Source organism: Pseudophryne corroboree, chromosome 5, assembly GCF_028390025.1.
Source record: "Pseudophryne corroboree isolate aPseCor3 chromosome 5, aPseCor3.hap2, whole genome shotgun sequence".
Taxonomy (NCBI): domain Eukaryota; kingdom Metazoa; phylum Chordata; class Amphibia; order Anura; family Myobatrachidae; genus Pseudophryne; species Pseudophryne corroboree.
Genome location: NC_086448.1, coordinates 283,716,825 through 283,739,447, shown reverse-complemented (window position 1 = coordinate 283,739,447; position 22,623 = coordinate 283,716,825). Strand labels below are relative to the sequence as shown.

The 22,623-nt window shown below is 47.6% G+C and overlaps 2 protein-coding genes and 1 pseudogene across 4 annotated transcripts in view; 1 reads left to right on the top strand and 2 right to left on the bottom strand.

Moving 5' to 3' along the window:
• ACAD11 (acyl-CoA dehydrogenase family member 11) overlaps positions 1-5,180 on the bottom strand; it is a 279,715-nt gene extending 274,535 nt beyond the window's left edge. The window contains exon 1 of one of the 2 annotated variants that reach the window (XM_063922380.1): positions 4,874-5,180. In XM_063922380.1, coding sequence (XP_063778450.1) covers positions 4,874-5,013 — 140 coding nt within the window. In that variant the 5' untranslated portion in view covers positions 5,014-5,180. The remainder of the gene's footprint in view (positions 1-4,873) is intronic. The other variant, XM_063922381.1, reaches the window with a different exon arrangement.
• Positions 5,181-5,321: 141 nt separating this feature from the next.
• The window catches only part of UBA5 (ubiquitin like modifier activating enzyme 5), a 96,013-nt gene continuing 78,711 nt past the window's right edge, over positions 5,322-22,623 (top strand). The window contains exons 1-2 of one of the 2 annotated variants that reach the window (XM_063922386.1): positions 5,322-5,866; positions 14,120-14,165. In XM_063922386.1, the coding sequence (XP_063778456.1) occupies positions 5,724-5,866; positions 14,120-14,165 (189 nt within the window). In that variant the 5' untranslated portion in view covers positions 5,322-5,723. The remainder of the gene's footprint in view (positions 5,867-14,119; positions 14,166-22,623) is intronic. The other variant, XM_063922387.1, reaches the window with a different exon arrangement.
• LOC134931523 (5S ribosomal RNA) lies at positions 19,955-20,073 on the bottom strand (annotated as a pseudogene).

Below are 22,623 nucleotides of genomic sequence, written 5' to 3'. Positions count from 1 at the left end.
TGGAATAGTAACTCCGTCCTTGTTGAAGTAGGGGCACCTTGACTATCACCTGCTAGGAATACAGCTTGTGAATTGCCTCTATCACAGCCTCCCTGCCTGAGGGAGTTGTTGGCAAGGCAGATTTGAGGAAACGGCGGGGGGGAAATGTCTCAAATTCCAGCCTGTACCCCTGAGATACCACTTGAAGGATCCAGGGATCTACTTGTGAGCGAGCCCACTGATCGCTGAAGTTTTTGAGACGGGCCCCCACCGTACCTGGCTCCGCCTGTTGAGCCCCAGCGTCATGCGGCGGACTTAGAAGAAGAAGCGGGGGGAGGATTTTTGTTCCTGGGAACTGGCTGTATGCTGCAGCTTTTTTCCCCTACCTCTGCCTCTGGGCAGAAAGGACGCGCCTCTACCCCGCCTGCTCTTTTGGGGACGAAAGGACTGTACCTGATAATACGATGCTTTCTTTGGTTGTGAGGGGACATGTGGTAAAAATGCTGACTTCCCAGCCGTTGCTGTGGACACTAGGTCTGAAAGACCATCCCCGAACAACTCCTCACCCTTATAAGGCAAAACTTCCATGTGCCTTTTAGAATCTGCATCACCTGTCCACTGCCGAGTCCATAACCCTCTCCTGGCAGAAATGGACAGTGCACTTATTTTTGATGCCAGCCGGCAAATATCCCTCTGTGCATCTCTCATGTATAAGACAGCGTCTTTAATATGCTCTATGTTTAGCAATATAGTGTCCCTGTCTAGGGTGTCAATGTTTTCTGACAGGGAATCTGACCACGCAGCTGCAGCACTGCACATCCATGCTGAAGCAATAGCTGGTCTCAGTATAATACCAGTGTGTATATATATAGCCTTCAGGAGAGCCTCCTGCTTTCTATCAGCAGGTTCCTTTAGGGCGGCCGTATCCGGAGACGGTAGTGCCACCTTTTTTGATAAGCGTGTAAGCGCTTTATCCACCTTAGGGGGTGTTTCCCAACGGGACCTATCCTCTGGCGGGAAAGGGTACGCCATTAGTAACTTTTTAGAAATTACCAATTTTTTATCTGGGCAAGCCCACGCTACTTCACACACTTCATTTAATTCTTCAGAAGGGGGAAAAACTACTGGGAGTTTTTTTCTCCAAACATAATACCCTTTTTTGTGGTACCTGGGGTCACATCAGAAATGTGTAAAACATTTTTCATTGCCTCAATCATGTAACGAGTGGCCCTATTGGACATTACATTAGTCTCTTCGTCGTCGACACTGGTATCAGTATCCGTGTCGACATCTGTGTCTGCCATCTGAGGTAGCGGGCGTTTTAGAGCCCCTGATGGCCTTTGAGACGTCTGGGCAGGCACGAGCTGAGAAGCCGGCTGTCCCGCATTTGGCATGTCATCAAAATTTTTATGTAAGGAGTCGACACTTTCACGTAATTCCTTCCACAAGTCCATCCACTCAGGTGTCTGCCCCGCAGGGGGTGACAACACATTTATAGGCATCTGCTCCGCCTCCACATAAGCCTCCTCATCAAACATGTCGACACAGCCGTACCGACACACCGCACACACACAGGGAATGCTCTGACAGGAGACAGGACCCCACAAAGCCCTTTGGGGAGACAGAGAGAGAGTATGCCAGCACACACCAGAGCGCTATATAATACAGGGATTAACTAAATTATATCCCCTTATAGCTGCTATATATGTATATTGCGCCTAAATTTAGTGCCCCCCCTCTCTTTTTTACCCCTCTGTAGTGTAGACTGCAGGGGAGAGCCAGGGAGCTTCCTTCCAGCGGAGCTGTGAGGGAGAAATGGCGCCAGTGTGCTGAGGGAGATAGCTCCGCCCCTTTTTCGGATGACTTTTCTCCCGCTTTTTTATGGATTCTGGCAGGGGTATTTATCACATATATAGCCTCTGGGGCTATATATTGTGATGATTTTGCCAGGCAAGGTGTTTATATTGCTGCTCAGGGCGCCCCCCCCCCCAGTGCCCTGCACCCATCAGTGACCGCAGTGTGAGGTGTGCAAGAGGAGCAATGGCGCACAGCTGCAGTGCTGTGCGCTACCTTGTTGAAGACAGGAGTCTTCTGCCGCCGATTTTCCGGATCACTTCTTGCTTCTGGCTCTGTAAGGGGGCCGGCAGCGCGGCTCCGGGACCGAACATCAATGGCCGGTTCCATGCGGTCGATCCCTCTGGAGCTAATGGTGTCCAGTAGCCTAAGAAGCCCAAGCTACCACCAGTTAGGTAGGTTCGCTTCTTCTCCCCTTAGTCCCTCGCTGCAGTGAGTCTGTTGCCAGCAGATCTCACTGTAAAATAAAAAAACCTAAAATATACTTTCTCTCTAGGAGCTCAGGAGAGCCCCTAGTGTGCATCCAGCTCAGCCGGGCACAAGATTCTAACTGAGGTCTGGAGGAGGGTTATAGTGGGAGGAGCCAGTGCACACCAGTTAGTCCTAAAGCTTTCTTAGTTGTGCCCAGTCTCCTGCGGAGCCGCTATTCCCCATGGTCCTTACGGAGTCCCAGCATCCACTTAGGACGTTAGAGAAATATGGTAAAAAAAAATTAAATAAAAATGGGTAGACTAGATGGGCCAAGTGGTTCTTATCTGCCGTCAAATTCTATGTTTCGATGTTACTGAATGTAATCAGAAACATACAAAGAATACAGTTTATCACATGGACGGTATTCTGTATACCCAAATAAGTTGCCAGACCCATAAGGAAGGAGAGGCCGACTTACCGGCGACCCGCCTTGGCGCTAACGAATAACTGAGATAAGACCAGGCAAACTGGCCAATAAAATAAAGTCACAGCTTTATTTCCATAATATAATCACAACAAAACAAGTAAAAGGTCTCTCAACACTGAAACCACCTGGGACGTGCCCGTCCTAACCGTGTTGGTAAGTGACCACGCCCCCTACCATATGGGACCAGCTACCATCTGCATAACACCCTCACTTGCGCGCAACCTGTATGGCCCAAGCCGCATTAGTGCTGGAACCAGGCGTGCGGCTTCCTATTGGTGAATATGCGAGGCATTCTGACAATCCCCTACTTATCATACCTTGTGCACCGCTGGTGCGTGCCCGTCCTAACCTTGTAGGTACACGACCACACCCCCTACCATTTGGGACCAGCTACTATCTACACAACACCCTCACCTGGTGAGCAGCCTGTATGGCCCAAGCCGCATTGTTGCTGGAACCAGGCGTGCGGCCGCCTATTAGTGAATATGCGAGACATTCTAACAATCCCCTACTCATCATGCCTTGTGCTCTGCTCCCTTACTGCGTACATACTGTGACAAGAAAATATCAATTAACATCATACTTGCCTATTTTTGAAAAAGCATTTCAGGGAGACTGTGAAAGTAACACCTATCAGCACGGACGAATACTGCTACATCAGAGAGGCGTGTCATGAAAATGACTTACATCCAAGTGTAAATGAGCCCCAAAGTTAATAAGATCTATTTGTTGAAGAAAAGACACTGATATTTTGCAGGATTTGTTCGTATATTGTGTTTTACAAGAGGTTCCATATACTGTAAGTGGCCATAGGGATCATTGGAGCAGATGTATTAACCTGGAGAAGGCATAAGTAAGTGATAAACCAGTGATAAATGCAAGGTGGTAAACACCCCAGCCAATCAGCTCCCATATGTAAATTAACAGTTAGGAGCTGATTGGCTGGTGCATTATCACCTTGCACTTAACACTGCTTTATCACTTCCTTATGCTTTCTCCAGATTAATACATCTACCCATTGTGCCTTATAACCAATGTAGGGACATGGCACTAATGATCCCATTCGAATGTATGTATCTCTGATTTATTTCCCCCCCAAAAAATGTAATAGCTGCATAATGGGGATAAAGTGAAATCAGGGAGATTGCATTTCTAGTCAGGGAGTGAGGGAGATTGCTGCTATTTCAGGGAGTCTCCTGCAGAATGAAGGAGGGTAGGCAACTATGATACCACTTTTACACTCGCACTCCCGGGTCACTCCCGGGATGCATTCCCGGGACTGACCCCTTTCACACTGCATTAAGACCTGGGATCGACCCGGGACAGCCCCATTTACACTGATCCCGGGATATCCCTGCAAATGCATTAGTATGTCATTAGAAATGGCCTTGGGCTCAGAAAAGAGAACATCAGCTTTTCTGAGCCCAAGAAAGCTCCAATCCAAGTCCTTTTAACAGTCCCGGGATAGTGAATCCCGGGACGGACCCTTTCACACTACACAGCTTCCCGGGACGGTCCCGGGTTCAACCCTGCTTTTGACCTGGGATGAAATCCCGGGATGCTCGTCCCGGGAAATTGTCCATGTACCCATTTACACTGAGAAGAATCCCGGGATGATGCGCGTTCACGTGCAATATCCCGGGATTTTCCTGCGAGTGTAAAAGGGGTATGATTAACATCCACTTGAATACGGAATGCAAGTACAAAAAAGATTTTTTTTCCCCTTCATTTGTTCCTTTATTTATTTTTTGGTTATTATTATTATTATTTACGCAAAGCACACTGTTACAATAATACATGTGATGACACAATCATACAAAACATACCCTCCAACTGTACCTTTTTAATAGGTACAGTACCTTTTTTTTATGGTCTGTACCTATTTTTGGCTCTCCAAACTTCCATTGAAAGTATAGGAAAAGGGGCGTGGACACGCCCCCTTTACCCGTGGCCACGCCCCTTTTTCTAATTTGTACCGATTTTTGTGTGTAAAATGTTGGAGGGTATGACAAAATTATACAATTTCCATGGCCAGTAAGGCCGGCTAGGTGCTGAAAAGGGGACTGGCTTGCGCACCTTCGCTCCCTTAATTAAATCCAGACAGGAGCTGAGTGCCTGGGGAGCTGGAGTGCCATCTCTCACCTGTATTGCCGGACTGTCAGCGCTGCGGAGGGATAGGAACCAAAGCCCGGCAGGTGTACGGCCAGGTACTCATCTAACCTGCGCTCATCAAACCTGTGCTTCTCCCTGACAGCACTGGTGTCTGCCTCCTGCTGCGCCATTTCCCAACGAGAAGAACAGCCTGGCCGGGTATAAAGTCCAGTCTTGTTGTGACTGCCCTCTGTAATAGTACCTTTAACACATTTTTTCCATTTGTCTGTGTTAAGTTTGTAAATAAAGCTTAAAGATAAAAACTTGTTTGAAAAAGAGGTAACGCCTCCTGCATCTGAGCTCATAGGAAGTAGTGGCTGTGAGCTATGGCGGCCATATTGGAAGTGGGCAGGCGCCCTTTCTATGAGATGGGGTTTTTTTTTAACGTAATATGGCTTATTACTCTAGTACATGAGGAAAACGATCGTGTATAACTCCAGGGATCATAGGCAGTATATGCCGTGTGCCATAGAGTTTCCATGTCACGCAAGGTGCTTGGTGACAGATCACAACATGTGACACACCAACTAACGCAGGACTACTACAAGTCGCAGCATGCCCGGTTGTATTTGTATTCCCGCATGTTGTGTCATTACAGGATGAGGGAAGCAGCATGGAGCAGGACGCGGCCCCTCCTCTTCCTGGCTGCAGACGTGTCTCTATAGCGCAGCTCAGCAGCTGTCACACATCGCACTGGTACCCCGGCTACCGGCATCACTGTGCTCCTGTCCAGCGCCTACGTACCGGGCAGCAGCGCTGTGCCACTCCTCCCCCTACATCACACAGGCCACGGCACCACCGAGCAGGGCCCCCAGCCTCCTAATCCCCTGCGTGCACTGTGATGGCCTCTATAAGGCTGCTTGAGGAGCTGCGGGCTCGGGTTCGGGAGCTGGAGGATGAGCTGGGCAGGGTGAGGAGGCAGGAGGCCCACAGGGGAAAGATTGAGAAGATGAGCGCAGAGGTGGTGGACTCTAACCCGTACAGGTACTGCACACACTGCATTGCTGCTGCTGCTGACATGGGGATGCTATGTGTCGACAAGCTTAGTATGCTGACATTGACCACATCGACATTCATCATGTTGTTACTGATGAATGGACAACAAAAGTTCCTGGTGTTCAACTGTCCTCCCCAGTCTGCATTAATGACATTTTTGTGTAATGTTTCAGTCATTGCCCAGTTATCACTATGCTATAGCTACTAAGGGGAAGGTAGATGCTAGAATCAAGGGACCTTTTCCGTAAGGGGGAGGAGTCACGACACATGGGGGAGGAGCTATGCCAGCGGGATAGTTCCTCTACTATCCACGCCACCAACTATTACCTTTAGTAATCAGGTGGCGAGCGGAGCGAGCCACCGAGCCCGAAGCGTGGCGAGCGAAGCGAGCCCGCGAGGGTACTTTTCGGGTCAGGGCCGTCTTAACAGCAGTGTGGGCCCCCGGGCACAGCAATACACTGGGGCCCCTACCTATCCTCCAGCTGTAGGGGTTGGGGGTGCTATCAGCGGCAACTTTGATGTCACGCAGGCGGTAGGGGGTGTTCTATCTTCAGCTCAGCATGTAGGACCTGGAGCAGTAATTTCTGCTAATTACTCCTTTACTGCACAGATGGTGGGAAATGGGGAGGGAGACCACTGAACTGTATAAGGGGGCATTGGGCTGAATGAAGGGGTCCTGGTACATGACTTCCAGGGTGGTAGGGGGTGTTTAATACGCAGGGGAGGGGTGGAAAGTGGAGTGGGCTTAATATTCAACATTTTCCGGTGGGAGGGCAGCTTGCTTGACTGCAGATATCTCCGGTTCCTGGAAATAGATTTCTTAGCTTTGAATGTGATAAAACACTAGAGAGTCTCACCTTTCAGGAGGTGCTGGGGACTTGGGGGATCAGAGATCAGAAGCCAGAGCAATCCACCAATGAAAATATAAAACTGTATACCAGGCGTGCAGAGCTGGAGCAGGGACCAGCTGCTGGAAGGCTGATATCTCTGGGCATAGTAGAGACAAGCTGCCAGTGTCCACCAAAAGGGGAGAGTCCCAGCTTTTGGAGTATACCCTCAGAAAAACTATAAGTCAAACAGAATCCAAGATATCTGGCTGGGAAGAGCAATTAACAGGCTTGGATGGGGACCACTGCTTTGAAGTCAGATATCTCTGGTTCCCCTTGCCCGATTTTCAAAAATCTGGTACCCCTGGAAAGAGGGGACCCTCAGCTATCAGCTTAGGGCCCTTATACTCCTGGGGCCCTTGGGCAAGTGCCCATTGAGCCCATATGAAAAGACGGCCCTGTTTCGGGTGCCCTATTCGCCCGTAGCTCCTCCCCCTGGTGACGTGTCTCCTCCCCTAGATACGTCAGAAGGTCCCTTCTCCCACTCCGAAAAGGGGAAGGGGGGGGGAATTATCTGAGAGATGGGACTCTCCTCTTTCAGACTATTGTACCCTCGTGTTTTTGGGCCAGTATGGAGGAGATGTGGAGCCTTCCTTCCCCATCTATGGAAAACTAATTTATTTCATGGTGATATTGTCTGACATGCTGCTAATGGCTGCATCATTTGAAAGAGGGGAAATCCTTTCATGTGTGGGTACCACACTGTTTACAGGTGTAATAATGGGAGTGAAAGGACACATAGTGGCCTCTTGTCCATATAAAATGTGTTTTCCATAGTGCAGAGTAGTAGTGTTTGGTGATCACCAGGCAATAGCTACTAGCGGCTCCATGTTTAGACGGGCAAATCGGCTAAACCGGTCAAAAACACTTGAATGGGCATCCAAAGTCCAGGTTTGGGTGCACACACTACTGACTTTTTAACAAATTTTTATCTTTTACGTTCTAGAGGATGCTGGGGACTCCGTAAGGACCATGGGTATAGACGGGCTCCGCAGGAGACATGGGCACTATAAAGAACTTTAGAATGGGTGTGCACTGGCTCCTCCCTCTATGACCCTCCTCCAGACCTCGGTTAGATCCTGTGCCCAGAGGAGACTGGGTGCATTACAGGGGAGCTCTCCTGAGTTTCTCTGTAAAAAGAATTTTGTTGGGTTTTTTATTTTCAGGGAGCACTGCTGGCAACAGGCTCCCTGCATCGTGGGACTGAGGGGAGAGAAGCAGACCTACTTAACTGATAGGCTCTGCTTCTTAGGCTACTGGACACCATTAGCTCCAGAGGGTCGGAACGCAGGTCTCACCCTCGCCGTTCGTCCTGGAGCCGCGCCGCCGTCCTCCTCACAGAGCCGGAAGATAGTAGCCAGGTGAGTAGCAGAAGAAAGAAGACTTCAAAGGCAGCAGAAGACTTCAGTTCTTCAGTGAGGTAACCGCTGCGTGCCATTGCTCACACACACACACACACACACACACACACACACACACACACACACACACACACACACAACAGCGGGCACTGTAAGGGTGCAGGGCGCAGGGGGGGCGCCCTGGGCAGCAATTAATAGCCTCAAGGGACACTGGCAGATGTACATATACTACAGAGGCAGTATATTATTTACCCCCGCCAGTTTTTTGATTGTTTGAGCGGGACCGAAGTCTGCCGCTGAGGGGGCGGGGCTTGATCCTCCAGCATTAACCAGCGCCATTTTCTTCACAGCACATGCAGAGAAGCTGGCTCCCTGGACTCTCCCCTGCTGAACACGGTCACAGAGGGCAAAAAAGAGGGGGGGGGACTTTTTATTGGCACAGTGAGTGTATATTATATATTTGTATAAAAGCACTGTTTGTCTGGGAATTTGGTTTCCAGTGTCAGTTGGCGCTGGGTGTGTGCTGGCATACTCTCTCTCTGTCTCTCCATATAGATATATCCCTGAGTGTGTGGGGGTGTCGGTACGCGTGTGTCGGCATGTCTGAAGCGGCAGGCTCTTCTAAGGAGGAGGGGGAGCAGATGATTGTGGTGTCTCCGTCGGCAACGCCGACACATGATTGGATGGATATGCTGAATGTTTTAAATGCAAATGTGGCTTTGTTACATAAGAGATTGGACAAAGCAGAGTCCAGGGATAATACAGGTAGTCAATCAATGGCTTTGACTGTGTCACAGGGCCCTTCAGGGTCTCAAAAACGTCCACTGTCCCAAATAACAGACACTGATACCGACACGGATTCTGACTCCAGTGTCGACTACGAGGATGCAAGGTTACACCCAAGGGTGGCCAAGAGTATTCATTATATGATTATTGCAATAAAAGGTGTTTTGCATATCACGGATGACCCCTCTGTCCCTGACTAGAGGGTTCACATGTTTAAAGAAAAGAAACCTGAGGTAACTTTTCCCCCATCTCAAGAGCTGAACGAGTTATTTGAAAAAGCTTGGGAAACTCCAGACAAGAAGCTGCAGGTTCCCAAAATAATTCTTATGGCGTATCCTTTCCCTGCGAAGGACAGGTTGCGGTGGGAATCCTCACCCAGGGTGGACAAGGTGTTGACGCGCTTGTCCAAAAAGGTGGCGCTACCGTCTCCAGACACAGCAGCCCTCAAGGATCCTGCTGATCGCAGACAGGAAACTACCTTAAAATCAATTTATACACATACAGGGACCTTGCTAAGACCGGCAATAGCGTCGGCTTGGGTTTGTAGCGCTGTAGCAGCTTGGACTGATACCTTGTCAGCTGACTTCGATACCCTAGATAGGGATACCATTTTATTGACCTTAGATCACATAAAAGACGCCGTCTTGTATATGAGAGACGCTCAGAGAGACGTTGGTCTGCTAGGTTCGAGAGCCAACGCCATGGCGATTTCTGCTAGGCGAGCCCTGTGGACCCGCCAATGGTCGGGTGATGCCGACTCAAAGAAACATATGGAAGTTTTACCTTACAAAGGTGAGGATTTATTTGGAGAAGGTCTCGCAGACCTGGTTTCCACAGCTACCGCGGGTAAATCTACCTTTTTACCTTATGTTTCTCCACAGCAAAAGAAGAAAACGCTGCAATATCAGATGCAGTCCTTTCGATCGCATAAGTCCAGAAGAGGTCGGGGTTCTTCCTTCCTCGCCAGAGGTAAGGGTAGAGGGAAAAAACTGCCTGCTACGGCTAGTTCCCAGGAGCAGAAGTCCTCCCCGGCTTCTGCTAAATCCACAGCATGACGCTGGGACTCCACTGAGGGAGTCTGCCCCGGTGGGGGCACGTCTTCGACTCTTCAGCCACATCTGGGTTCAGTCAGACGTGGATCCTTGGGCAATGGAAATTGTATCCCAAGGCTACAAGCTGGAATTCGAAGACGTGCCTCCTCGCCGGTGTTTCAAATCGACTTTACCAGCTTCTTCCCCAGACAGGGAGATAGTGTTAGCTGCGATTCAAAAACTGTGTCAACAACAAGTGGTTGTCGAGGTTCCCCTAGTACAACAGGGGAAGGGGTACTACTCAACCCTATTTGTGGTCTCGAAACCGGATGGCTCGGTCAGACCCATTCTAAATTTGAAATCCCTAAACCTGTACTTAAAGTTCAAATTCAAGATGGAATCGCTCAGGGCGGTTATCTCCAGCTTGGAAGGGGGGGATTTTATGGTGTCTCTAGCCATAAAGGATGCATACCTTCATGTCCCCATATATCCCACTCATCAGGCGTACCTGAGATTCGCTGTACAGGACTGTCATTACCAGTTTCAGATGTTGCCGTTTAGGCTTTCCACGGCCCGAGGGTTTTCACCAAGGTAATGGTGGAAATGATGGTGCTCCTGCGCAGGCAGGGAGTCACAATTATCCCGTACTTGGACGATCTCCTGATAAAAGCGAGATCGAGAGATCAGTTGCTGAAAAGCGTGTCACTCTCCCTGAGTGTGCTGCAGCAGCATGGCTGGATTCTAAATCTTCCAAAGTCGCAGTTGGTTCCAACGACTCGGCTATCTTTCTTGGGCATGGTTATGGACACGGAACAAAAGAGGGTTTTTCTCCCAGTGGAAAAAGCCCAGGAACTCCAGAACATGGTCAGAGACCTGTTAAAACCGAAAAGCGTGTCAGTCCATCAATGCACTCGAGTTCTGGGGAAAAGGTGGCGTCCTACGAGGCCATCCCCTTCGGCAGGTTTCATGCGCGGACGTTTCAGTGGGACTTTCTGGACAAGTGGTCCGGGCCCCATCTTCAACTTCTTCAAACAATAAGCCTGTCCCCCAGGGCCAGGGTGTCTCTCCTGTGGTGGCTGCAGAGTGCTCACCTTCTAGAGGGTCGCAGGTTCGGCATTCAAGACTGGGTTCTGGTGACCACGGACGCGAGCCTCCGAGGATGGGGAGCAGTCACACAAGGAAGAAACTTTCAGGGGACATGGTCAAGCCAGGAGGCTTGTCTACACATCAATGTACTGGAATTGAGGGCCATATACAACTGCCTTCGTCAAGCGGAGAATCTCCTTCGCGACCTACCGGTTCTGATTCAGTCAGACAACGTCACAGCCGTGGCTCATGTAAACCGCCAAGGCGGGACAAGGAGCAGAGTGGCAATGGCGGAAGCCACCAGGATTCTTCGCTGGGCGGAAATTCACGTAAGTGCTCTGTCAGCTGTATTCATTCCGGGTGTGGACAACTGGGAAGCAGACTTCCTCAGCAGACACGATCTCCTTCCAGGAGAGTGGGGACTTCATCAAATTTTGCAGAGATAACAAATCATTGGGAACTTCCTCAAATAGACATGATGGCGTCACACCTCAACAAGAAGTTTCGGAGGTATTGTGCCAGGTCAAGGGACCCTCAGGCAGCAGCAGTGGACGCCCTGGTGACACCGTGGGTGTTTCAGTCGGTGTATGTGTTTTCTCCTCTGCCACTCATCTCAAAGATATTGAGAATCATAAGACGAAAGAGTGCGGACAATACTCATTGTTCCAGATTGGCCTCGAAGGGCCTGGTATTCAGATCTTCAGGAAATGCTCACAGAAGATCAGTGGCCTCTTCCTCTCAGAGAGGACCTGTTGCAACAGGGGCCCTGCGTGTTCCACGACTTACCGCGGTTACGTTTGACGGCATGGCGGTTGAACACCGAATCCTAGCTGGGAAAGGCATTCCGGAAGAAGTCATCCCTACACTGATAAAGGCTAGGAAGGTGGTGACGGCGAAACATTATCACCGTATCTGGAGAAAGTATGTATCTTGGTGTGAGGCTAAGAATGCTCCTACGGAAGATTTCCATCTGGGCCGTTTTCTCCACTTTCTGCAGACAGGAGTGGATATGGGCCTTAAATTGGGCTCCATTAAAGTACAGATTTCGGCTTTATCGATTTTCTTTCAGAAGGAATTGGCTTCTCTCCCAGAAGTCCAGACTTTTGTAAAGGGAGTGCTGCACATGCAGCCTCCTTTTTGTGCCTCCTGTGGCACCATGGGACCTTAACGTGGTGTTAGTTCCTGAAATCTCACTTGTTTGAGCCCCTTCAAACAGTGGAATTAAAGTTTCTCACTTGGAAGGTGGTCATGTTGTTGGCCTTGGCGTCGGCAAGGCGGGTGTCTGAATTGGCGGTTTTGTCTCACAAAAGCCCCTATCTGATTTTTCATGTGGATAGAGCGGAGTTGAGGACTCGTCCTCAATTTTTGCCTAAGGTGGTTTCTTTGTTTCATATGAACCAACCTATTGTGGTACCGGTGGTTACGAGTAACTTGGAGGATTCCAAGTCCCTGGACGTAGTCAGGGCCTTCAAAATTTATGTAGCCAGGATGGCTCGGGTTAGTAAAACAGAGGCTCTGTTTATCCTGTATGCAGCCAACAAGGTTGGCGCTCCTGCTTCTAAGCAGATTATTGCTCGCTGGATATGTAACACGATTCAGCAGGCTCATTCTACGGCTGGATTGCCGTTACCAAATTCGGTGAAGGCCCACTCCACTAGGAAGGTGGGCTCTTCTTGGGCGGCTGCCCAAGGCGTCTCGGCATTACAGCTTTGCCGAGCGGCGACTTGGTCAGGTTTAAACACTTTTGCAAAATTTTACAAGTTTGATACCCTGGCTGATGAGGACCTCCTGTTTGCTCAATCGGTGCTGCAGAGTCATCCGCACTCTCCCGCCCGGTCTGGAGCTTTGGTATAATCCCCATGGTCCTTACGGAGTCCCCAGCATCCTCTAGGACGTAAGAGAAAATAAGATTTTAAACTTACCGGTAAATCTTTTTCTCCTAGTCCGTAGAGGATGCTGGGCGCCCGTCCCAGTGCGGACATATTTCTGAAAGACTTGTATATAGTTATTGCTTACATAAGGGTTATGTTACAGTTTTGATCAGTCTCGGACTGATGCGGTTTTGTTTCATACTGTGTTAACAGGTTAGTATATTCCATGTTATATGGTGTGGGCTGGTATGAATCTTGCCCTTAGATTAACAAAACCCTTTCCTCGTACTGTCAGTCTCCTCTGGGCACAGTTTCTCTAACGGAGGTCTGGAGGAGGGGCATAGAGGGAGGAGCCAGTGCACACCCATTCTAAAGTTCTTTATAGTGCCCATGTCTCCTGCGGAGCCCGTCTATACCCATGGTCCTTACGTAGTCCCCAGCATCCTCTACGGACTAGGAGAAAAAGATTTACCGGTAGGTTTAAAATCTTATTTCTTGCACCTCTGGAGACTGTGTGAAAAAATGTGACTGCAACGGCCAATGGGCGTCTATCGAAGAAACAATAGCTTTATAGTTGTTAGTAGGAAACAACATTCTTGGAAACAATGTGTGCACTTTTTTTTTTCTATTATTTTCTGACTAACAAACGTTTACTGTGTAAATTTATGGGTTATCGTATTTAGAAAGAATTCATTGGGCTGAATGCAAAGCCTATCCCTCTGGCAGCCACTAAATGGCGCACAAACGGAACTATTCAATTGTAGCTCTGTTTGGGCATGATGGCTGTTGGCGTCTGCATTTCAGCTCGCACCCCCCGGGGGTGGTGAGCTGAAATGCACAAAAAGTGACCCGCTTGGGCACCCAAATAGCACTTTTTGTGATCGTGCCCAGCACTTTGGTCGGGTTTAGCCGCGTAAAGACTCTATGGGCAAGATAACAAGACACAATTGAATATCGCCCCCACATTCTCCCGTCACTTTAGTTAGAAGATCGGGCGCAATTTAATTATACCACTGACTTTAAGTTTGGTATGGTTTAATAATTCCTATAAAAAAAAAATCACATGTAGTAAAGAATGGTACATTAAGCTATGCCTATTACTCATCAAACATGTGATTATAGTTAATATTTAACACACTTTGTAACATAAGAACGTGTTGTATTCATGTATGCAAAATAATTAAAAATATGATTTTAATGTTTTTTATTTACATTGCAGTCGCTTAATGGCTTTAAAACGAATGGGAATCGTTGAGGATTATGAGGTAATATTCATAGTAAAGATTTATGCTGGCATATTCTGCTGTATGTGTATATGAGTCACATTATTATGACCACCAGCTAATAGCCAGAGTAACCGTCGTGTGCAGCACGGACAGCAGCTAGATGGGCTGACCTGTTGTTTTAGACACACGTCTGGTAGACCCCAGGTTTATTTTGACGGTGAGCCGCTCCACTGGAGCGTGTCTGTCAGCCCTCACGCACTTTCGTGGCTGACGTTCACCTCTCACATTAATGGCACGTGGTGCTCTACAATTGCCATGTCGGTTATGCGCAATGGTGCCATTTGTCCAGTCACGATACACCTTCACCACAGTAGCACTCGAACAGTTCACAAACTGCGCTGTTTCGGAAATACTGCCGCCCTTGCAACTTTTGCTACCCATGACAGGAATGAGTGATATGTGTGCAGATGACCTATCGCACACCTTATATACCCACCAAGCTAGCACACGACACAAGACGTACTTCATGGGCTACGCGCTGCCGACGTCAAATGTAGGAGGTGGTCATAATAATGTGTGTGTATATTATATAACATTTTTTCTCTGACGTCCTAGTGGATGCTGGGAACTCTGTAAGGACCATGGGGAATAGCGGCTCCGCAGGAGACTGGGCACAAAAGTAAAGCTTTAGGACTACCTGGTGTGCACTGGCGTCTCCCCCTATGACCCTCCTCCAAGCCTCTGTTAGATTTTTGTGCCCGGCCGAGAAGGGTGCACACTAGGGGCTCTCCTGAGCTTCTTAGTGAAAGTTTAGTTTTAGGTTTTTTATTTTCAGTGAGACCTGCTGGCAACAGGCTCACTGCACCGAGGGACTAAGGGGAGAAGAAGCGAACCTACCTAAGTGGTGGTAGCTTGGGCTTCTTAGGCTACTGGACACCATTAGCTCCAGAGGGACCGAACACAGGCCCAGCCTCGGAGCTCGGTCCCAGAGCCGCGCCGCCGGCCCCCTTACAGAGCCAGAAGCAAGAAGAGGTCCGGAAAAATCGGCGGCAGAAGACATCAGTCTTCAACAAGGTAGCGCACAGCACTGCAGCTGTGCGCCATTGTTACTCAGGCACACTTCGGTCACTGAGGGTGCAGGGCGCTAGGGGGGGGCGCCCTGAGCAGCAATGTAAACACCTTGGCTGGCATAAATACACCACATATAACCCCCAGGGCTATATGGATGTATTTTAACCCCTGCCAGAACTCACCAAAAAGCGGGAGAAAAGGCCGCCGAGAAGGGGGCGGAGCCTATCTCCTCAGCACACGGGCGCCATTTTCCATCACAGCTCCGCTGGAAGGACGTCTCCCTGACTCTCCCCTGCAGTCCTGCACTACAAGAAAGGGTAAAAAAGAGAGGGGGGCACTAATTTGGCGCAGTTTTAATACTAACAGCAGCTATAAAGGGAAAAGCACATTTTATAGTGGTATTCCTGTCTATATATAGCGCTCTGGTGTGTGCTGGCATACTCTCCCTCTGTCTCCCCAAAGGGCTAGTGGGGTCCTGTCCTCTATCAGAGCATTCCCTGTGTGTGTGCGGTGTGTCGGTACGATTGTGTCGACATGTTTGAGGAGGAAAATGAGATGGAGGCGGAGCAATTGCCTATTATAGAGTTGTCACCCCCTAGGGAGTAGACACCTGAGTGGATGAGCTTATGGAAGGAATTGCGTGACCGTGTCAGCTCTTTACGACAGACAGTTGACGACATGAGACAGCCGGCTACTCAGCTTGTGCCTGTCCAGGGGTCTCAAACGCCATCAGGGGCTTTAAAACGCCCGTTACCTCAAATGGCAGACACAGACACGGATCCTGACTCCAGTGTCGATGATGAGGAGACAAACGTGACTTCCACTAGGGCCACACGTTACATGATTGAAGCAATGAAAAATGTATTGCATATCTCTGATAATACAAGTACCACTAAAAAAGGGTATTATGTTTGGTGAGAAAAAACTGCCTGTAGTTTTTCCTGTATCCGAGGAATTAAATGAAGTGTGTGATGAGGCGTGGGTTTCCCCCGATAAAAAAACTGATAATTCCTAAAAGGTTATTGGCATCGTACCCTTTCCCGCCAGAGGATAGGGCACGTTGGGAAACACCCCCTAGGGTGGATAAAGCGCTCACACGCTTGTCTAAACAGGTAGCACTACCCTCTCCTGATACGGCCGCCCTAAAGGAACCTGCCGATAGAAAGCAGGAGAATATCCTTAAATGTATATACACTCACACGGGTGTTATACTGCGACCAGCAATCGCCTCAGCCTGGATGTGCAGTGCGGGCGTGGCGTGGTCGGATTCCCTGACTGAAAATATTGATACCCTAGATAGGGACAGTATATTACTGACTATAAGAGCATTTGAAGGATGCATTTTTATATATGCGTGATGCACAGAGGGATATTTGCCGACTGGCATCAAGAGTTAGCGCGCTGTCCATTTCTGCAAGAAGAGGTTTATGGACGCGGCAGTGGTCAGGTGATGCGGATTCTAAAAGGCACATGGAAGTATTGCCTTATAAGGGGGAGGAGTTATTTGGGGTAGGTCTATCAGACCTGGTAGCCACGGCAACTGCTGGAAAATCCACATTTTTACCCCAGGTAGCTTCTCAACCTAAGAAGACGCCGTATTATCAGGTGCAGTCCTTTCGGCCCCATAAGGGCAAGCGGGCAAAAGGCGTCTCATTTCTGCCCCGTGGCAGAGGGAGAGGAAAAAGGCTGCAGCAAACAGCCAGTTCCCAGGAACAAAAGCCCTCTCCCGCCTCCGCAAAGTCCTCAGCATGACGCTGGGGCTTTACAAGCGGACTCAGGCACGGTGGGGGCCCGTCTCAAGAAATTCGAGACGTCTCCCCCTCGCCGTTTCATAAAGTCTGCTTTACCGACGTCTCCCTCAGACAGGGAGGCAGTATTGCAAGCCATTCACAGGCTGTATTCCCAGCAGGTGATAATCAAGGTACCCCTCCTGCAACAGGGAAAGGGGTACTATTCCACACTATTTGTGGTACCGAAGCCGGACGGCTCGGTGAGACCAATTTTAAATCTAAAATCCTTGAACACTTACATACAAAGGTTCAAATTCAAGATGGAGTCACTCAGAGCAGTGATTGCAAACCTGGAAGAAGGGGACTATATGGTCTCTCTGGACATCAAAGATGCTTACCTACATGTCCCAATTTACCCTTCTCCAAGGGTACCTCAGGTTTGTGGTACAGAACTGTCACTATCAGTTTCAGACGCTGCCGTTTGGATTGTCCACGGCACCCCGGGTCTTTACCAAGGTAATGGCCGAAATGATGATACTCCTTCGAAAGAAGGGAGTTTTAGTTATCCCTTACTTGGACGATCTCCTGATAAGGGCAAGATCCAGGGAACAGTTGGAAGTCGGGGTAGCACTATCTCAGATAGTGCTGTGGCAGCACGGTTGGATTCTCAATATTCCAAAATCGCAGCTGATCCCGACGACACGCCTTCTATTCCTAGGGATGATCCTGGACACAGTCCAGAAAAAGGTGTTTTCTCCCGGAGGAGAAAGCCAGGGAGTTATCCGAACTAGTCAGAAACCTCCTAAAACCAGGCCAAGTGTCAGTGCATCAGTGCACAAGGGTCCTGGGAAAAATGGTGGTTTCCTACGAAGCAATTCCATTCGGCAGATTCCACGCAAGAACTTTCCAGTGGGACCTGCTGGACAAATGGTCCGGATCGCATCTTCAGATGCATCAGCGGATAACCCTGTCACCAAAGACAAGGGTGTCTCTCCTGTGGTGGTTGCAGAGTGCTCATCTTCTAGAGGGCCGCAGACTCGGCATTCAGGACTGGGTCCTGGTGACCACGGATGCGAGGCTGGGGAGCAGTCACACAGGGAAGAAATTTCCAGGGCTTGTGGTCAAGCCTGGAGACATCACTTCACATAAATATTTTGGAGCTAAGGGCCATTTACAATGCCCTAAGCCAAGCAAGACCTCTGCTTCAAGGTCAGCCGGTGCTGATCCAGTCGGACAACATCACGGCAGTCGCCCACGTAAACAGACAGGGCGGCACAAGAAGCAGGAGGGCAATGGCAGAAGCTGCAAGGATTTTTCGCAGGGCGGAAAATCATGTGATAGCATTGTCAGCAGTGTTCATTCCGGGAGTGGACAACTGGGAAGCAGACTTCCTCAGCAGGCACGACCTCCACCCGGGAGAGTGGGGACTTCACCCAGAAGTCTTCCACATGATTGTAAACCATTGGGAAAAACCAAAGGTGGACATGATGGCGTCCCGCCTAAACAAAAAATTGGACAGGTATTGCGCCAGGTCAAGGGACCCTCAGGCAATAGCTGTGGACGCTCTGGTAACACCGTGGGTGTACCAGTCAGTGTATGTGTTCCCTCCTCTTCCTCTCATACCAAAAGTACTGAGAATTATAAGACGGAGGGGAGTAAGAACTATACTTGTGGCTCCGGATTGGCCAAGAAGGACTTGGTACCCGGAACTTCAAGAGATGCTCACGGAGGACCCGTGGCCTCTACCTCTAAGAAGGGACCTGCTCCAGCAAGGACCCTGTCTATTCCAAGACTTACCGCGGCTGCGTTTGACGGCAGGGCGGTTGAACGCCGGATCCTGAAGGAAAAAGGCATTCCGGATGAAGTCATCCCTACCCTGATCAAGCCAGGAAGGATGTAACCGCAAAGCATTATCACCGCATTTGGCGAAAATATGTTGCGTGGTGCGAGGCCAGTAAGGCCCCGATGGAGGAATTTCAACTAGGTCGATTCCTGCATTTCCTGTAAACAGGAGTGTCTATGGGCCTAAAATTGGGGTCCATTAAGGTTCAAATTTCGGCCCTGTCAATTTTCTTCCAGAAAGAACTAGCTTCACTACCTGAAGTTCAGACGTTTGTAAAAGGGGTACTGCATATACAGCCTCCTTTTGTGCCTCCAGTGGCACCTTGGGATCTCAATGTAGTTTTGGGGTTCCTAAAGTCACATTGGTTTGAACCACTTGAATCTGTGGAGTTAAAATATCTCACATGGAAAGTGGTCATGTTGTTGGCCCTGGCCTCGGCCAGGCGCGTGTCAGAATTGGCGGGCTTTATCCTGTAAAAGCCCTTATCTGATCTTCCATTCAGACAGGGCGGAATTGAGGACTCGTCCTCATTTTCTCCCTAAGGTGGTCTCAGTGTTTCATCTGAACCAACCTATTGTGGTACCTGCGGCTACTAGTGACTTGGAGGACTCCAAGTTGTTGGACGTAGTCAGGGCCTTGAAAATATGTTTCCAGGACGGCTGGAGTCACGAAATCTGACTCGCTGTTTATCCTGTCAATATTAGCAAAAGAAAAAGAGAGACTCTGTGTTGGGGCACGCTTGAAAAACTAAAACTTAACTTTTAATTATTACATGATAAAATTTATGGTACACAGTTCAACACATATAGTTTATAACATTTAAAGAGAAAAAAATAATAAATGATTCTCACTTTAAGAAGTAATAATTTTGGAGTAATAATTCTCCAAATGATATTATTATTTGTGGTGACAGTGACACCTGAGATGAAAATATTGAGAATTCTGTTTCTGCATAGGAGAAAATTCTTCCAATGCCTGTTATAGTGGTGTGTCCTGGTAACGATTAATCTGCTATTTCAAAATCACAAAATTTACGGATCAATAATAGTAATATGCCAAAGAACTCTAGATGAGTGTATGAACAAAGAGAAAATTCTATAAGAGGAAGGAAAATTAGAAATGAAAAGTGGTAATGGTCAAAGGTTGCTCCACCACCTCTACTTTTCACACGGATACAGAGATATTTATTACTGCTCCTAATATTCCCTGGAAGTCTCCCATCCAGGTACTGATCAGGCTAATCACTGCTTAGCTTCCAAGATCAGACGAGATTGGGCGTAGCCAGTGAGATATGGCAGTAATATCACATAGATTGTGAATGAGAGAATGTATGGTTATTGACATATACCAGTTAGAGTACTTCTGCTGTCCATTGATGCGTACAGTTATCCTGTTACTTTAAGCATTGCAGGGTAGTTATTTAACTGTCGTCAGGATGAGAGAGTACCGAACAAGTAAGATTCAGGAAACGTATAGGTTCAGAGCCCGTCTTCTGCTGTCAACTGTCATATAATTTAATACAGCGGACAGTGGATGAGAGAGGCGGGTTGTCTGTGCCTATTGAATAATGGTATGAAACTACACAAATATCTTAAGGTTTCTTGTAATAGTGCATATTCCCATTACATACTGTTAATCCTAATAGTGGTAGTCAAGGAGATTTACGCTATTAGCGATGCCCCTGAATTAATGCAGAGGAAATTCAAAGACAGTTATAAGTGATATCTCAAACCATACGTAATAGTATGAAATTTTGTCTCACTAACTGGAGTATGGGAGTGAGAGAGAAAAGAGATATCAGAATAATGTAAAATATCCTAACACTATGAGTAATAAGTAGCAGATTAGGCAAAGAAAATTAATAAACAATTAAGGACAAGACATTTTTTTGTCAAATATACGATACCAGAAGATGAGTGGGCTGAACCGTGCACTGTTCAGCACCACTAGTCACAGACGGCCGTTTCACCTGGAGGTGGCTTGTTCACTGTGTGAAGTGATAGTGGAAGAAAGTCTATTTAAGGCAAAAAGGAAGGGGTGGTCTAAAAATTTTGGGGGTGGTCTAAGGAGTTCAGACCAATCTCAGAAAAGAGGGAATTAGAATGCGTGATGTCACTAAGACATCCTGCATATCACTTCCGGTTTCAAAATCCGGAAGATGTTATTCTAAATCTGCATGGAGCCATGTATATGGTTAAGTAGTGCTTATGATATGGCACTAGAGAGGATAGTATTTAAGATTAATTAATAGGGCCGAGATCGAAGTGTTGGCTCCATTGCCGATAGTTTAGCAGTCACTGGAGTTGTCAAGGACGCGTCCCTGGATACGGTAGCGTCATTTCCGGTCGGAAAGACCGGAAGTGGCGTAGATTACCGTTATATTAGGTTCGTGTAAGGCTAAAAAGAGAAGATCACATGGGGCTGAGGATAACTGGGGATGGGCCACTAATAAAGTGAGGGGGTATATATTAAATCAGATGGTGTGGTCATACTAGGAGTGAATACTCCGTGATCGGCGATGGCATAAGTGTACCGTCTTACAGGAAATGTTCAGTGGCGTCACTTCCTGTTTACATCTCTGCATTCATAGTCTGCAGACTTGTGTGGGCATATATCGGGACATGGACACATAACTTCCGGTTTAAAAGGCCGGAAGTAGTGAAACACTGTAAACTTTAATTTTATGTATGGCTGATTAAATGGTAGTTATAGACTGGGGATAGCTAATAAGGCCCGCGGAATACTGGAGGAATGTAAAATTTCGTGTTTTGATGTTCCTATTGGTGGGACCATGTACGAGGTAAAGACTCCGTGACCGGAAGTGGCGTCGGAGCGCATTAGTACAGAAAAAAGTTTAATTATAACACTTCCTGTTCTAAAAGGACAGGAAGGGCTGTGTGTAACCATAATTGTGGACAAGAAAAATATAACAAGTAGTATATAAATAATGTTTATGTTATATTGGTTGCTGAGCAACCATGAGGTAGATGAATTAAAAGGGATGTAGAATAGAGAGTTTGTGTTTATAATTTAAGTATATAGATTGTTAGTTGAGTGGCGTCTCTTCTTATTAATATATCTACATTAATAGTATACGGACTACTGTGGGTATCTGTCGGGACATGGACATATGACTTCCGGTTTAAAAGGCCGGAAGTAGTGAGGTCTGTCTCCTTTAATTTTATGTGCCGCAGATTAGAAGGTAATAATAAACTAGGGATGGCTGTTAAGGCCTGCGGAATACTGGAGGATTATGAAAATACATATTTTGATGTCCCTATTAATGGGACCGTATACAAGGTAAAGGCTCCGTGACCGGAAGTGGCGTCGGAGCGCAAAGTGCAGAAAACAGCTTAGCTACATAATTTCCTGTTCTAAAAGGACAGGAAGGGCTGTGTGTAACCATAATTGTGGACAAAAACAAAAACCAAATAAAAACAAAAACAAAACCAAAATTGTAAAAGGTGATCTATCAATAATGTTTATGTTATGTTGGTTGCTGAGCAACCATAGGGTAAATGAAATAAAAGAATGTAGAATTAGGAGTTTGCCTTTATAATTTTTGTATACGGATTGCTAGTTGGGAATAAGGAAGAGAAGGGGGATAAAGATTTATTAAAAGGGGAAAAACAAAAATTAAGAAAAATTATGAATATTGATGAATGATGATAATTATGTAATAATGATAAAAAAGGTTGAATAATGACCAATAATAATAATTATATGATAATTTTTAGCTCATTTGGAATAATAATCTAGTAGAAACGTATGGGGATATTATATTCAGCAAAGTTGCAAATGGGTTTATTGAGAAAAGAGAAAAAGAGGAAATTAAAATTAAATACAGTTTCTA